This window comes from Hippoglossus stenolepis, chromosome 19 (assembly GCF_022539355.2).
Source record: "Hippoglossus stenolepis isolate QCI-W04-F060 chromosome 19, HSTE1.2, whole genome shotgun sequence".
NCBI classification, from domain to species: Eukaryota; Metazoa; Chordata; class Actinopteri; order Pleuronectiformes; family Pleuronectidae; genus Hippoglossus; species Hippoglossus stenolepis.
In genome coordinates, this window is record NC_061501.1 from 15,259,860 (window position 1) to 15,276,533 (window position 16,674).

Genomic DNA, 16,674 nt, shown 5'->3' on the forward strand with positions numbered 1-16,674 from the left:
TCCATCCATTCATTATCTGTCAGGGTCCTTTCAGGCCATTGGCCGAGAGGTACCGTTCTTTCACCTTCAACATTTGTGTAAGTTCATTTTTGTGGCAAAGTATTTTTCGACACATTTGACTTTTTATAAGTTCATAAGAAAAAAATACAACAAGAAAGTTAAGCCAGTGCCAGCGAAGCCAAGGAGTTCATAATAAAGCAATTTATATGCCAAATAAGAATGCCTGTACAGTATATACAGTACGTACGACAGTCTGAATACTACCAGGAAAATGCATGGCAAAACAAAAGTAGATGCGACTCCCAGACTGCATGAAGAGTGAACAATCATAACTATTCTGTAACACGCAATGATATAATGAGGGATTCCTGACCCCTCGAGGCAATTAAATATACACATTGCATTACCTATATAAAACAACAATAATCTGTACACCATGGTATGTAAAACACAATTGCACAACCCAACAAGTCCCACAACATATCTATATTTGAATTCAAGCAAGGCCTTGCCACTTTTATCTCGATAAAACATAAAATAATGAACTCCGTAATTTGGCAACTCCACCACCACTCGACAGACGCTTCATTCCCGCTGGTGAGGAGGAAAAGTTCTCCTTTGTGGATTTCCCTTGTTTACCAGTAAACACATGAAAAGTGGTTAATACACCCGCTAATGTGATGATGCAAAACTATGAGAACTGTTGGAAACGTCGGAAGACAAAGGTATTTACTCTGATGGATGAACACTTGGAAGTGCATGGCTTTCTTTACAGTGTGCGTTAAAATGGTGGGTGGGTCGGAACGAAGGAGACCTCGTCACTCTTGTACTCAAAAGTTCAATTCCGTCGAGCGAACCTCCGAAACCAAATCATACTCGGGTCCTCTCTGCTCTCCAGTACCGTCACACTCAGCGGCCTCCTCTTCGGCAAAGCCCCACGTGGAGCTCGGCTCTACCTCCGCCTGCTGTCAAGAGTTCACTCCTGTTCCTCCTCCTCCTCCTCCTGGAGCTCCTCGATGGCGTCCATCTGCGTCCGGGAGCACACCTCGCTCATCGGGGCCGAGTCTTCACCCTCCACCACCAGCTCGCTGGACATCTCGTTGTTTCTCTGAAGACAACAGAACGAAAACTAAATTATATAGGACTCTTACGGTGAAGGGCCAGTGTGAGTCGTATGATCCTCACGTGATCATAGAGAATCATACACATAACCTCCTGAACCCAGTAACCTCCGCAAAGGAAGTTATGTTTTCAGCGTATTCTTTCCTTACGTGTATTCATGGTTTGATAACTTTCAATTACATCCCCATTCAAACCAAACAGGATGATCATAACTGAGACACAGTTAAAAATGGCTGCTGACAGGATTTTCAAAAAGAACAGAGCATGGCGTGTTTGTACGTTTGCACGTTTGTGAACTCAACCGAGGTGTTCTCACCTGTTGTCGATAAACATAGCACGCTGCTATGGCAACCATTGCTGACTCCCCTATGAAACCGGCCAGGAGGGATCCCACCCCGAGTGTGGCCCCGTGAACCCTGAAAAACAAAGAACATCACGTTTTCAGCTGCGTTTTTTTTAAATTAAGTTTGTGGAGGTGAATTAATTTTCTTATCTTCCTCATGCTTCGTGTTTCGAGGAATAAAAGTGCAACAAAAACATTTTACCAGAACAACACACAACAGCACTGATAAATAACAGTGGGCCTGAGTCACGGTGCTGACCTGTGTGACCCCGACAGTGTTCTCTGAAGTGTTGACTTACCCCATATAAGGCAGCACAACTAAACTGGTGATGAGGACAATGATGCGGAGAACCGAGCTGGGGGCCAGCACAAAGGTCTTTTTCAGGGTCATGAGCCATCCAGTCAAATGAGCCCGAACAGTCACTACGAACACACACAAAGTGGAAACATCACCCCACTGGTCTGAGGTACGCCCCGGTTAAAGCCACAGCAGGAAGGAAAATGCAGCAGGTAAAAAATAAATAGTGTCTTACCTGGAATGGGAAAAAAGGAGAAAATTCGGAGCGGGACCACGCACAGCTCAGCGAAAGCAAAATCCACTCCAATGACATCGACGAGGATCTTCTCTGACACGTGTGGACTCCAAAACACCACGAAACAAAGCTGGACACAAAATGAGCAAAGGCAAATTCATTTTTGCATCTGCTGAACCACAATAGAGTCGCCCGGCACGCCTCATTAGATCTCATTAGTTCATTAACTCAAGGGGTTTCAGATTGAATGTCGGCCTTTGAAGCTCACACAAACTGAGCGAGGGAGCGAACACATGACAGACAATGTTATTGTTTCTAGAAGCAGCGGGCAAAATTTCCAAAGCATCTCGGGGCTACGACTGTATGATCACAAAACCAGGGAGCGTTAAACAGAGGAACAAACTCGCCTGATCTGAATATGAACACATCAATTTGTTTAAAGCAAATGTATAAAGATGGAGTCCCTGCACGTCAAACCTGGAACAAACATCAAAGCCCCTCAGGATCCATAAAAGGTGCTTTACTGGTTCCAGTCTGACTGGCAACACAACCACGTTCACACTGCTTGCGACTGGATGCTTTGATGGCTCCACAAGACTGACACTTGTTGCTGTCCTCACACTTGTAGCTGGTCTAAATTCAAACCTCAAATCTGGATACATCTACAAGCAGGAACCTACTTTTGCTTAGCATAAAAAGCATTTAGGGTGTGACCTCAGAGGACTCGAAATGGCAAGCAGAAAAGCCCAGGTGTCACTTCTCATTCAACTGGTGTACCACAAGGATCTAGGCTTGGTCCCTTTCTCTTTCCAATAAACACCACCTGGTTATTCTTTCCACTGCTGTGCTGATTATACAAAGTCTTTCTTTCTAAAAAAAGACTGAGATCCCAGCCGGTCCTTATGTTTAGCAACACATTAATATCCAGCCCAGCTCCACCTCTCTCTCTCTCTCTCTCTCTCTCTCTCTCTAACAGATCTCAACATCATGATTGATGACTAATTAACATTCACTCAGCCTGATCCATCTGTCACTGTCATGTCGAGTCCATCTACACTGTACAGAGTATGTGCTCGACGCCTTTTCAAGCGCCTGTGACGGCCTTCTGGCAGGGCTACCAGTGAGCTCAGTAACAAAACACTGCAGCGTGTCTGGTCTTCAACTCGTCCAAAACCTCCCACCTTCCATCCCTCTCTTCTTGCTAGCTGTCTTTGCTATGGTCAAAATGTGAGTATTGTTCACAGAGGCCGTTCCACAGCACCTATCGACCTGAACGCTTTCATAAAGTATTCTTGTTCACTCTGATGTGAAATGAGCGATGAGGAACCGACAGTACAGTTCTACAGGAAGGAACTCTTAGTCCAAACTTTTCTCCTGTCTCGTCTCTTGATAGATGACGAGTAACCCAACTTGAGGGGGTCAGCTTAATCTCCTCCTCTTAATCCTCCTGCTCTCCGTCTTCAAAACTTGTTCGAAGACCCGACTCCTCCGAGAGCACTCACTCAACTAATATGCTCTGTGTACTGCAAACTTTAAAAATATTTTCAAAAATATTCTTGAAGAAATACATATTAAGCAGAAGATGATTAATTGCACAAAAAGCATTTAATGCCGTTTTGTTGTTGCTTTTTGATCTCCTGAATCAAACGTATAGGAATAGATTACTTGTGACTGATGATTTCACTTCACCATCTATCATTATTTTAGCACGATGTCGTAATAACTAATTTGTATTGCTCTACTGAAACCACTGTCTCCCCTGACTCAGCTGTGGTTTAGTCTAAACAAGGTGAGACATCCGCGCTCACTGCCTCCGCATCCTCAACGTCTGTTTTCATAAGATGAAATGTGTTTGTCGCAGTACATTTCTCATTTCCCTTCGTCTCCCTGCTCTCTGCTGCTTTCCGTGCCGTTGTCCTTCCTTCACCAGGACATGCTCAGGCAGGCACGAGGGCCGTCAGCTTGTGTTTTTTAACACCGCCAGGGTCATACCTATGTGCCTGTTGTTTCGTGCTGAACACACACACCCTCGCACACATGTTTACAACCTTGAGCTTCCACATCTGGTGGGCCACTCTCCTCCTCCTCCTTCTCCTCCTCCTCCTCCTCCTCAAAAAAAGGCCCAACCTCGGCCGCACACTTCCTGTTTTTCTTGTCTGAGCTCCCAGGATAACTATCTGGGGCAAAGGCTCCATTTTACATTCACATTAATTCACTTTGGACCATTTAAAATTGACAAGAAGGCTGATATAAGAAAGCCTGGATTATATTATGTTCCTGTAGATCTGCCGCCGTAATAATTAAAACATTTATTCCAAAACAAAACCGCTCAGCGCACATAATGCGACTGCCGCGCTCATTACTTAACAGGAAAGTACACCTGCAAGGGGCTTTAAAAGTGTGTTAACTGAGAGGTTTTATGTGAATGCCTATTTCATTAAGCTCTTAAAGTCTGGGTGGGAGTGTTGGAGAGACAAAAGCCCCTTTGCGTCTTCACAAATTCCACCTTAATGTGTCTCCCTCCCTGTGCAACCTGAAACCACAACATGACAGCAAAGTACATTCAGTGAGCCTGCACCCAAACCCATCACTGTGAACATAAGCAAGCTGCTGAACCAGCAGAACTAAATATATTAAACACGAGGAACATGAGACTTTTTTATAGAATTTCGAAATTTTACCAGTTCCTTAAAAAAAAAAAATCATGTTTTTGTGGAAAACATTTGACCCAGTTTTGCAAGAACTACGACCACATGTTTTTATCTGTAACACTGGACCAGTTAGGCGAGTCTTGGACCTGGAATCCTGACTGAAACACAGTATCTTCTAATCTGTGATACAGCAGATTTAAAAAAAAATGTGAACATGACAAAAACACAACACAAATAGTCCGATAGTGTACGACTCCAAAAACAAGCCACAGCATATCTGCCGTCACAAAATCTGATATTATGATGCATGTTAAAATGAAAAGGGTGCTAAAGCTATAAGGTTTTGCAGGACGCCATGGAAGGACAACTGACACCCATTGTAGGAAAGGTCATGTCTCTATGAAGGACACCTTAGATTGTAAACAAATACAGGGCAAGAGAGGGGCTGCCTATTATGAAATTGAAAACTGAAACTTTACCCTGACTGTGTCATTTATCAAAGTGGCTCTACAAGTTTGAATAAGACTGTGTCTGAATGACAGAAATGTCTGAAAGGAAACTGGATGATTTGTTTTTCTTATAAATACATATCATTATATTGTCAAAAAAGCATGTTGCAATTTTGGAAAACCAACACACAACCATAACTTCTTTCTGAGCTTATTCATCGCATAGTGAGAGCATTATGTGAAAAGATTCTGCGTCATCTTACCGTGAGCGATAGGACCAGACAGCAGAATGTAAACTTTTTAATATGAGACTTGGTGATTGAGTGGCTGGAGTTCAACTTGTTGCTGGGATTGTTCTGTTGGCGAAAGAGGAAAATCAGAGGTATAAACAAACCCATCTACAATCAACTGTCACCACTGCAACAAAAACATGTGTGTGGGAGTGGTTTACCTTGTCAAAGGCAGGGTACACTGCTCTCAGTTCAGTTAACCAACCGTACGGCATGTGACCTACAGGGTACGTGGCTGTGAGCACAGCAACAGCCTGGAATGACAAAGACACGGTGGCTATAAGTCATCAGCACGCTGCCGCTTTAATGCTGAAAATACCACAGACAGCACATACGGTTAAATTAACGACAGGTGACTAACAATATCCAACTTGAAATCCTCGCTGTGTCTCTCACTTTCCGCGAATGTGCGGCTTTTCAAGTTTATAATTGGATAAACAGCCCGGAGCTCTTTTTTGTGCACGGAATAACAACTGGCAGCGGCAGGCTTCACGCAGGAACAGCAGCGACGTGTGGGAATGTTTTCACTCATGAACATGGTGAATCACCCAAACCTCTGGCAGCCAGTGTTGTTGATGATTTCCAGTTCATTCTGGTAAACAGCTATGCATTGTCTCTAATAGTCTCTGTAAGCCAGAAAGCTCCAGAGGGAGCTTGTTACCATCTGGCATTTCATCTGCAATAACTTGAGTGGCAAATTAGTCCACCTGCTTCGTGTGGCTGTAAAGTCCCACTTAATGATCCCTTACATCAGAAAATACTACAAATGTTTTTAAATAAAAGCCAGATTGAATAAGTGAAAATAAAACAACTTCTTCAATCAAATATTAAACTTAGTTGCTGTAGGAAACTGCATTTTTGAAAGTTCAGATTTATTTGGTGAATGAAATCCGGGACACACCCACCTCTGTAGCGTCAGTGGTCCCCTTGAGGTCACGCGACACAAAGAGGTTGACGATGGGTCGACTGATGCGCTGAGTGGCCAGGATGAGGGCCAGGGGCCACCAGAAACTCAGCATCTTTTTGATGGTGGCATCGCCCTGCAGGGACCAAAACACACCCAATACATCACTGCTAGATTCTCTCTTACTCACTCATAGAAAAGATACAATTCTTATTCAATTGTCATCAACTAACAGCACTGTTTCCTTTGGGCCCAGTGGCGTATCCAGAATATGTGTCAAGCGTCCAAAAAACAAACCCGCATTTCGTTCTGACCCATTTTCAGAGTAAAATAAACAGCACTCACCCCAACGTCAAGTCCACTGGAGTCTGGGATGTTGTCGTGAATGTTACAGTAGTAACCCAGTCCCACGATGCTGAAACGGACCAAGGCACCCATATACAGGGAGAGGATTGGGATGAGTAAAGGCTCCACACACTCCAGGTTGCTGTGGAGGAGGATGGCCACGAACACAATCTGCAGGAAGAGACAACAAAAAGTCGATAAACACCAAAAATCATACACTACAAAAACTTGATTTCTCCGCTGCATTACATGAAGAAAAAAAAAACGTTGGACTGGAAGTTGTTACCTGGGCCACGACATCAGAGATTGAGGCCGAGCCTACGATGACGCTGTACTTGTGCTTGAGAAGGATCCCTGCGTGAATCCACGCCTTCAGGCAGAACAAAAGAGCAGACACGTTTTGAAAGCTCGACATTTTCTCAACCACGGCTGAATGACGGGTTATACAATGAACAGGGGATTATTGCGAGATCCGAGGTGTTTAAATCCATCTCTCGCATGATAAAATGTCTGACTGCTGCTGCAGAGTAATCCTGCTATACTGCGCACTCACCATTGCATCCAGCAGAGGGAATGCAGCCAGATATAAGAAGGCCTTTCTCGTCTTGTTCCCCACAGAGTCATCCACATGGTGGAGCTTATTAATGATGTAGTACCCTAAATCTGTGTAAGCTGTAGAGAGATAAAAAGAGGAAAACGCAGGTAAGCAGAGGCTGTTTTCATTGTTTCAGAGAGCAGGGGTTGTGATTTTTCACAATAGAGGAAGCTGAAGAAGGGTGGGAAGGGTGCTACAAAGATAAAACTTCAGGATGTGGTTCAAGCACAGCATGTCATCGCACAACCCGTAAACACACACCTATCAGGATATGTAGGATGAATGCGATGACTCCGGCCGCCACCATGCAGAACACCGCCTTCCTCCGGTCCCTCTTGCTGTTGACGAACACCAAACCCACATTCTTGAAGTCGCTCATGGGCCCCGTGAAGAACTTCATCAGGGAGTAGGCCAGGCCGTAGCTGGCCAGCATTTCAACGGCATCCTCTTTGACTGTGGCTATACCCCGGTTCAGGGCCTGGAACAGATAATGCAAGGGGTGGGTGTGGAGAGAGAGAGGGTGAGACGGCACATAAAAAAAAGGAGGGAGACGAGTTCAGCTCTGGACCAGGCCACATGACCGTGACTTTGCCGGACTGTTATCTCTGACCAGATGGCAACGGCTGGTCCACCACAGCCCTGGGGCGATCATGCTTTTCAAAAAAACTCAATACCTGCACGTGCTTTACGCAGACAATAAAAAACAGACCTTTGGCTGGTGCCATTGTAATATATCGGCGCAGGAAAACACCCACAGCACTTGATCCTAAAAAATATGATTTCCATTCACTCTTAGCTTCAGAGCAACTACAACAGCTGCCCCCCCTCCCTCCCTCCCTCCCTTTTCCTTTTGCAGGATTGTGTGCTATTTATACCGGCTAACAGAGCCATTACATAAGCTTAATCCTGACATCTCCGAGCCTCGCTCTCACACACTATCTGCCTGCTGTCTCCTGGGTACAGAGGGACGAGCCACCAGTCGTACGGCTGGGAGAGGGCAGACAGGAAAACATGACAATCACAGGAAATTAAACACACACACACCCACACAACTTTGTGTATTTTTGTTAGGACTTTGCATCAGTTTCCATTCATTACGGAACGGCCTGAACAAAACCTTATTTTAACCACAATTCACATCTGAACCCTACAATTAACAAAGGACCTCAGACATGATGATTGGCCTCATTAGACTTGGTCCTGCCAAGGTCAGTGTTTCTACTGGAAAATGTCCTAAAGAGGTAACACACACACACACACACACACACACACTTAAGTCTGAGCACATGATCCTTCATCATCATCTTAATCATCTTCTCCAAACAGGTCGTGACTCCAATCAAATGACAAACAAGGTTGAAGCTGGAAAAATAAGGAAAAAATCCACAGGAGCTCAGACGTTTATGTGTATTTGTGTGTTTGTTTACTTGTGTGTTTAAACCTCCAGAATAAACACGGCCCTTCCTGTGAGTGTTTTTCCTCCCCCTGAATAAAACATGTTAACGGATCTTATCTCCACACATCCCCGGCTGCTGTCAGCTAAGCTAACGGTGGCTACATCACACACACACACCCGACGTCAACCGACAAAACAGGCCGGAGACACCCGGTGTCAGTGACGGGTTTGTGGTGGGGGGGTGGTGGGGGCTGGGAGGTTTAGGGTGGTCGGTGATATCTGCCGCTTCAGAACAACCGACGGCAGTACAAACATGAATCCCGTAATAATTTTAAAAAAAAAAGGGGAAAGTAACGCGGGTTAGCTGCTGTTAGCAAACAGACGCCGCGGTGTCCGGAGGCGAAGAGGACACATACACATAACCCCCCCCCCAAACACATTTACCTGTTCCCCGAGGTCGATGGCAATATTGGTGATCGCCAGAGGCACCAGGAAGCGGATGAGGGGCCAGTACGGGCTGAGAGATGGAGACTCCACCATAGTAGAAGCCGGGGGGAAGGAGCGAGGGGCATCTGCCTCGGTCTGGATGGATTGACGGGAAAACTCGGAGGTTTTTAGCGGCTGGAGACAGAGAGAGAGAGACGGAGAGGGGGCACCTGTGTTGTTTTCTATCCCGGGAGGAGAGGTGAGGGGCCGGGGATGGAGCCGGGGCTGGGACCGGGGTTCTGCTGCTCCTACTCCCGCTGCTGCTGCTGCTTGTTCTGCGGCTGCTGCTGCTCCTGAGGCGGCGGCGCGTCGCACTGCTTCGATGCTGCCGAGCGGAGGCGAAGGTCAACGGGAAATTCACACGGACGCATCTTCCCCGCAAATCATCATGGAGGCGGTGGGAGGGAGCGACACGGGAGGTGGGGGAGAAACAGCGCCGAATCCAAGCGAGGAGGCGTCCCGAGCTGGAGCCGCGGGGGCAAAGCGGCGACGGGAGGGACCGGGAGTCGGTGCGTGTCTAAACGCTCCGCGGCTCACGGAGGGTCTGGGGTGGGTGTCGACCCCGCACGAGCCTGGAACCCGCCGCCTCCAGCACGTGGGCCTGGCGTCCCGGCCGTGACGTCATCAGCAGGTCTAAATCTGGCCACACGCACACGCACACACACGCACACACATGTTTGTACATCCGTCTTAGTGAGGACACTCATTGGCATTATGCATTATCCGGCCCCTTACTTAACCTTAACCTTGACCCTAACCCTATAGCCCTAGCCCTATAGTCCTAGCCCTAACCATAACCATAACCATAACCATAACCAAAACATAACCCTAACCCTAACGTAAACCTAACCTATTCTAAACTAAACCAAAACCAAAACTTTAACTAAACCTTAACCCACAAACAGTGAATAAAAAGTGGGTCACAAAGTGAGGACCTGTCAAAATGTCCTCACTCTGTAAGGTCTATGCTAAAATTGGTCCTCACAAAGGTATAAGTACACACACACAGACATACACAGTAAACACACAGGGCAGCATAATGTGTGTTTACATTAAAGCAGAGGCTCCACAGAGGCTGCACTGCTCATGTTGAATACACACACACCTGTCTTGCACTAATATATATATATATATCTAAGTAGCAGACATTTAAAATGAGCAATGTGTGAATTGACTCTGGTGCAACGACTGTGATTTAAAGCCATGTCCCTTTTTTCCATCAAAATGTTGTATTAAAACACAACACATTCATGTTTCAGATGTATATTTAGACAGAAAAACTGAATATTTTGCTCCTGTATAAGTTTTCTAAATGTTTACATGGTGCCTCTCCTTTAAGGACACTAATTATATGAAGGATAAACCGTTAAGTTGCACCTATAATTACTAAAAATACTGACCACTGGTGGACAAGAGGGGGAAGGAACATCTCACAGATTTTAAAAACAAATACTCAAAAATACATCAAGTTAGAGAGGGTTAGGGTTAGTACTCAATATAGATTACTATATTTACTTAACCAGATCTGGGCTGACAAAGAAGAAAAATGTGTAATCCCTCAAACAGACTTGTTTTACCTGAATACATCATACGACTGTATATCCTTTAAAAACAAGTATTGTTTAATTTCAGTCCAAGTTCAGCTTATTTGCTTTTTCTCAAATTTGTAACCACATCCCATGATGGTAGAACATGTAGGAAAAGATTAATGAGTCCAGCTTGTGTTCAGATCTTTGTTAATGATTATTTCCACAGCCTCTTGTACATTATCTCGGTGCAGGTATTCTGATCTGCTCTTTGTACAGTTAGTGTGAACTGCTGCTGTTTTACAGTGAGGGAGCTGTGAGTTAAACCAGCCTGAGCTATGTTCAGTCAAAGCACCAAGTTGTTGTTGTTGTTGTGTGCTGCTGCCTGCGGCTGGAGGGAGGTTGTGTAGTGACTTCAAGTTGACACAGCGTTTTTACAGACCAGCATTCAGCCCCTGGGAATCAGCTGGAATGAAACTCACGTGTTTGCTAAGGAGCCTGTACCTGCAAGTTCAATGTGAAGGTTCAAACCTGAAACTATGTCTGGATTGTTTCCTTACATCGGCTGCTCACCCTTGACACAGTTCCCTATAATAAAAACATAAAAAAAGTTTGAAAGTAAATTATTGACTTTTGTGAGCAGTGTCTTTGAGTAAACAATCCAGATGTGTGTTTAGTGAGGCATCTATCCAACTATGTGCAAGAGTCAGAACTACTTCTCTTTATGCAAAACCAGAATGATTTAATTTTGTCAGGTGATATTTGCATGGATTTGTTTTGCATGTTCTTTTTCCCAGTAAACAGTGTTGCCCACATTATATAACCCTCCTGTAACATTTATTTTATTATGTGGTTTGGAGATATTGCAGTTTTCCCTCTGTAGGAAAACTTGTTTTTATGAGCCAAGGCCTAAAAGGTTTTTCATGGCGGCAGACGTCTCTTATTTACACTCATCTAAACGCCTCTTTTCTTTTAGCATTTATTGTTATTACCATATTTAAGATTTCCACAGTGATCAGACTCCAGGACGTCTGTGCTCAGAGCTCATTTGTCCACCAAACAATTGCATCCTGACATTTTGACGACAGCATATTAGGAATCAAAGGGCAGCGATTTGTTTCCCTACACCTGGACATTCTTTGTGAAAATGCGTTGCAGAAAAACATTTAAAATGTATATGTAGGTCTCCAAATGTGTTTAATGCAGATTTATTGAAAATTGTTTGATAAAAAAATCCTGTTAAATACTTGTTATTGTCAAATTTAGGTTTCGTATCAACATTGGTTTCTAGATACATGGCGCCCTCTTGTGGCCAAATTGGATAACAGCAGCACCTTGCAAAAATAGCTGGAAATGACTCCCCCCCCAATTTTCATACCATATTCAGTTTATTAAATAATGCACATTGAAAAGCAGCTGTCAGCTACTGATACAACCAAGCATGCTTTATTTTTTAATTAATACATGTAATTCATTTATAGAACCTCTGTCCAGGAATGAAAAACTAACTTTTTATCCAATATGTTTACAGCAATGTTTGCTGTCTCTGTTAAATAAACCAGTAAATAAACATATACCAGTATGTTCTCACGTAGGAAACTCTGCTCCTGTTAGACACTTATAGAAACCTAAGAAGTAACAATATCTGTTTTGTCTGTAAAAGTAAATAAACTGCTTCCTATATGATCAGTGCTTTCTTAATTGATACTGTGATGTACAATAGTGCACGAAACCTTTCACTGCCACCAGAGCAACATAAACATTCAGCCACTTAGCAGATACATCCAACCGTCTGATTTGATGTTATGAGATAATGGATGATGAGACAATGGACTCCTGGGAATATACAGTAGATATAAAAGGCTCTGGCTGTAGGAAGCATTGATTCTATAGAGGCCTGACTGCACAGCTTAAGAAGAATAATTTAAAAAACGATGGCATTGAAATTTAAATGGGCAGAATGTTATAGGGTTGATTTTATTTTGTAGTTAAAGAGTGTGAGGTGTAACTGTGGGTGGAGTGAGTCAGTTGTGAGGTGTCAAAGCAAGAGGGGGTTTATATACAGTATATTTAAAATATAAGGGCAGACTATACTATATTTTCTTGCTTCACCTGCACATTGTTAGTTTGTGTGTTGTGTGTGTGGGGTGTGTGTGGGTGTGTGTGGGTGTGTGCAGCTGTGTTTTATCTCTCTCTTTCTCTCTGACCTCATTCTGCAGGTTTCTTATCATATAACATTATTAATAGCTTTTTATTAATATCAGCATTATTATTGTTGTTGCCAAATTAGATCATTACATCTAGAAGTTGTCTGACAGTGCTGAGATACAACAGTTATCTAACTATGGTCTCTTTCGTCACGTCCCCGCCCTGAGCCTGGTTCTGTTGGAGGTTTCCTCCTTTTAAAAGCATGTTCTTTCTCTCCATGTTCACATAAACTGTGTGTGTAACTACAAACACTCTGCAGGTTAGACTGTATGCAGCTGTCTCAGGCCGTGTGTCAATAACTGTCAGTTGTCACCGTCAATAATTAATGACACAATTAGCTCTTGAGCCGTCTGACACACTCTCCCACTGTCGAATGCTTCGCTGGCAGCCTCCTCCCTCCGACTGAGCTGAACACTTATTGATTTCCTGCCTCATCATGCCGAGTCGTGTCCCGGCCGTGTGGGAAGAAGCACACCCTGGACTTTTCTCTGTGTCTGCTGATGTGTTGCTCTTTCTCCGTGTGGCTGCATTTAACTGTATGTGCATGTTTGTCAAACAGTGTCATGGCCGATGCAAACCTCAGTGGAAAACCATGAACTTTTCTCTAATTGGTCGCTGCACAACAGTGGTGGAGGTGAGAGTGAGGAAGAATCATCTAATGAGAATACAAAATATACAAAATATTCAAATGCAGGAGGTCATAGAGGTTTGCAACTAAAGACTATTTACATAATGGTGAAGTCGTCTTTGTCCAACCAGTAGTCTGAACCTCAAAATCATAAAAATGTATTAATATTAATGAAATAATTAAACCTAAAGCATTAAAACTGACAGTTTAGAAACATTGTGTTCTGTCAGTCACCCTCATCAAATGGACTCAGTGTCGACTTCTTCAGGCTTCACAGCCAAACAAACCAAGTGGAGGAGAGCGAAGAGAAGGAGAAGAGGACATTTTCATGAGTTTCTCTTGTTATCAGTTTAATTCCAGAGGAAGTGAAGAAAACCCCCAGACTGAAATGACACCTTCTCTCCTTTCCTCTGCTCTCGTTCCTTCATCCTCTCTGTCGGAGGATAGCGATCATAACCACGAGGCTCATGTGTTGTGGTCGTTGTGTTTATCAGCTCTGGTTGTTTCTTGTGTTACTGTGTCTCGGAGCCGCCTGGAGAGTCGGGGGGGAAGCCGTGAGACCGGATCTGGCATCGCTTCCTCTGATAAGTGCAGACTGCAGGTGCTCAGGAGACATTTCATTGAGTTTTTTAATCTCCCAAGTCAAACTGGTTCCTCCCATCGATTGTCTGTAAAGTAAACTCCAGTCGCTCTGTTTACTGTTTTTCTATTGAGGGCAGACATTTCCATTCCATTTGGATTTAGGAAACCAATGTTAATAGTTTTATTTACACAACCCATCACAATACAAACTGCTGTATTCATGCATTTTACAAGTATTCAATCAGCCATGGGGATATATGGACCTCAGCCTCTATTGTCTGTTATAATAAACCTTATCACAGCAGTGCACCCAGTAACTGTTCTGCTAATTCACTGTTGGTCGTGTGAGATAACTCAGAAACACACTGCACTAGGATTTGTGAGACATTCACATGTTTATTCATATGTCGCATCGTTCTCTACATAAGGAATAAAAGGTGCCTATTTAAAGCAAGGTTATGCAGTTTTATTTATATTAAGGTCAAAAAGGACAATTCAAAACAATGAGAGATTAAAAAAAGAGCAGAGTAAAATGGTGAAAGTAAAAAGAAAGAAGGACAAACCTTTGTAAAATTGCTGAATTAAGGGAATTTTACCATCTGGATTTTAGAAGCTTCAAGCAAAATAAAAGGAAAGAAAGAAAGTTAACCAGAGAATTCTAAAATAAGAAGCAGTGGGTGAAAGTGAAAGGTTTAAGGGATTTGCGATGTGGTTTTCAACGTGTGTTCCTGTACGTTTGTAATCATTCAAGACTCAGTGTGTACATAGATGTTTGAAATGCACAGGGCTCTCCTCTCACAGTTCTGATATGTGACTGTTGAATTAGTCAGGCTGTGGTGTGGTGTCCTTCCTCCTGACTCCGAGGCTGCTTTTCTGAACTTCTCTAATTTCTGACCACAAATCCAACGTCTTGACTTCTGCGGCCTGTGCAGCGTATTCAGCAAACTCTGCGAGGGTCAATGTTTTTTCTCTCCCGATGAGGACATGAGCTCGTACTTTATAGCCAAGAACATTTACTCAAAAAGTGTCTATTGACGGAGTATTTGATATCGCATTGCAAACACACTCTACCTGTTTAGAGCCAAAAACATTGTGAAAGACTGTTTCTCACCCTGCGGCCACTACCTGTTTGACCCTCTGCCCTCAGGGAGGCGCTACAGGTCATTAAAAACTCAGGCCACCACATTCCTGAACAGGCACGTTGTCTGTCTGTCTGTCTGTCTGTCTGTCTGACTGACTGTCTGTCTGTCTGTCTGTCTGACATACTGAAACTATTAGAATTATTGTTGTCGCCCACAGCTGTCTGACAAAGTGATGGTTTTAAATAGAACCTGATTATAAATAGCACAGCCTACTTTAGCAAGAGGCCGCTCGCTGCCACATTTGTAATTTAATGCCTCTATTTTTCAATGAAGTGACCCAGTAACCCCAATAAACAGCCCCACTAACCCACTGTGTTGTTACTGAGACGTTCATGGTGTCACAGCCTCAACGAGCAGAAACAAACTCCCTCACCTCCTCGTGGTTTGTGTCTTTTACCTCCAACAAGGAGGTTCAGGTTTTTATCGGCATTTCTTTGTTACTGTACTTAAATATATTTTTCATGTATATACACTTTAACTGGGTTTATTTCCAGGTACTTTTCACTTGTACACCACTACATACATCAGCAAAAATCTGTACTTTCTACTTCACTACATTTTACAATGCGTTGCATGTTCAGTCGCTCAGTCACGCTCCAATCAGAGGGAGCCGGTAACATTAGACTCCTTCAACGAGAGTAAATCACTCGCTGGTGAAGAAACTCCTGAAATGGATTCAGAGACTCAGCGGTAATGAAGTAGTAGACCATGGCGTCAGGGAATAGGCTACACACTGCAAGTACTTTTAATACGTAAAGTATATGTAAAATCCAACACTTACTTTACCTTTTCTAATTTTAGTAAGTAAGTAAAATAGTTAATGTGGTATTTTTACTTTCAATACATTAAGTATGTTTGAAATAAAGTACTTACTTAAAAAGTTGATGCGGTACTTTTACTTGAGGACATTTTTGTCTATTTGCTTGTACTTTTACTTAAATAAAATCTTGTAGCACCTCCTCTCTAGTTTCGTGTGTGTTCACCTTATGTCGATCGTGGTGGTGGATCATGACAATAACTTCTCTATTTCATTTGTCATCGCTGCTCCCTTCATCTCTATCAGACATCTTCCTATGTATAAATACAATAAAACATTGACACACTTTTCCACTATATTAAAAACTGTTTCTTCTAATCATTGTTGAGCATCTATTGCACTTCTGTCAGTCCTGGGTGAGGGATCCCTCACATGTGGCTCTCGCTGAGGTTTTGTTGGTAGTTTTTTCTTAGTCTTGGATGGATTGATTGATGGATTGATGGATGGATTGATTGATTGATTGATGGATTGATGGATTGATTGATTGATGGATTGATGGATTGATGGATTGATTGTGACCCCTGCACCCACTTTGTTGCTGTCAACTCCTGGCTCACTTTGCACAGCAGAGGGCGCTCAAAGCCCGTCCAATCCCTCCCCTCTCCCTCCCTCCACACTCCGGCAGAGACACCTCCATCCAAACTGCGGTGCCCATCT

At 43.5% G+C, this 16,674-nt stretch overlaps 1 protein-coding gene across 1 annotated transcript; it reads right to left on the bottom strand.

The window, feature by feature from the left end:
- Positions 1 to 186: 186 nt before the first annotated feature.
- Positions 187 to 9,534, bottom strand: ankha (ANKH inorganic pyrophosphate transport regulator a). The gene is made up of 12 exons (XM_035142090.2): positions 9,073 to 9,534; positions 7,494 to 7,710; positions 7,191 to 7,309; positions 6,924 to 7,007; positions 6,638 to 6,808; positions 6,294 to 6,428; positions 5,550 to 5,642; positions 5,362 to 5,454; positions 1,999 to 2,128; positions 1,765 to 1,888; positions 1,439 to 1,538; positions 187 to 1,108 (listed from the first exon to the last, which is right to left on the bottom strand). The coding sequence occupies exons 1-12, from the start codon at positions 9,166 to 9,168 to the stop codon at positions 977 to 979; spliced, it is 1,494 nt and encodes a 497-aa protein (XP_034997981.1). The 5' UTR covers positions 9,169 to 9,534; the 3' UTR covers positions 187 to 976.
- Between the last annotated feature and the right edge of the window lie 7,140 nt (positions 9,535 to 16,674).

What these genes read in the sequence shown, in the direction of transcription:
- ankha (XM_035142090.2), bottom strand. Translation starts at nt 9,168, where the DNA reads ATGGTGGAGTCTCCATCTCTCAGCCCGTACTGGCCCCTCATCCGCTTC. An exon ending in CATCCTACATATCCTGATAG is followed by an intron (nt 7,310 to 7,493) that starts GTGTGTGTTTAC and finishes ATCTCTCTACAG; the next exon opens with CTTACACAGATTTAGGGTAC. An exon ending in CTCCTTTTTTCCCATTCCAG is followed by an intron (nt 1,889 to 1,998) that starts GTAAGACACTAT and finishes GTGTGTTCGTAG; the next exon opens with TGACTGTTCGGGCTCATTTG.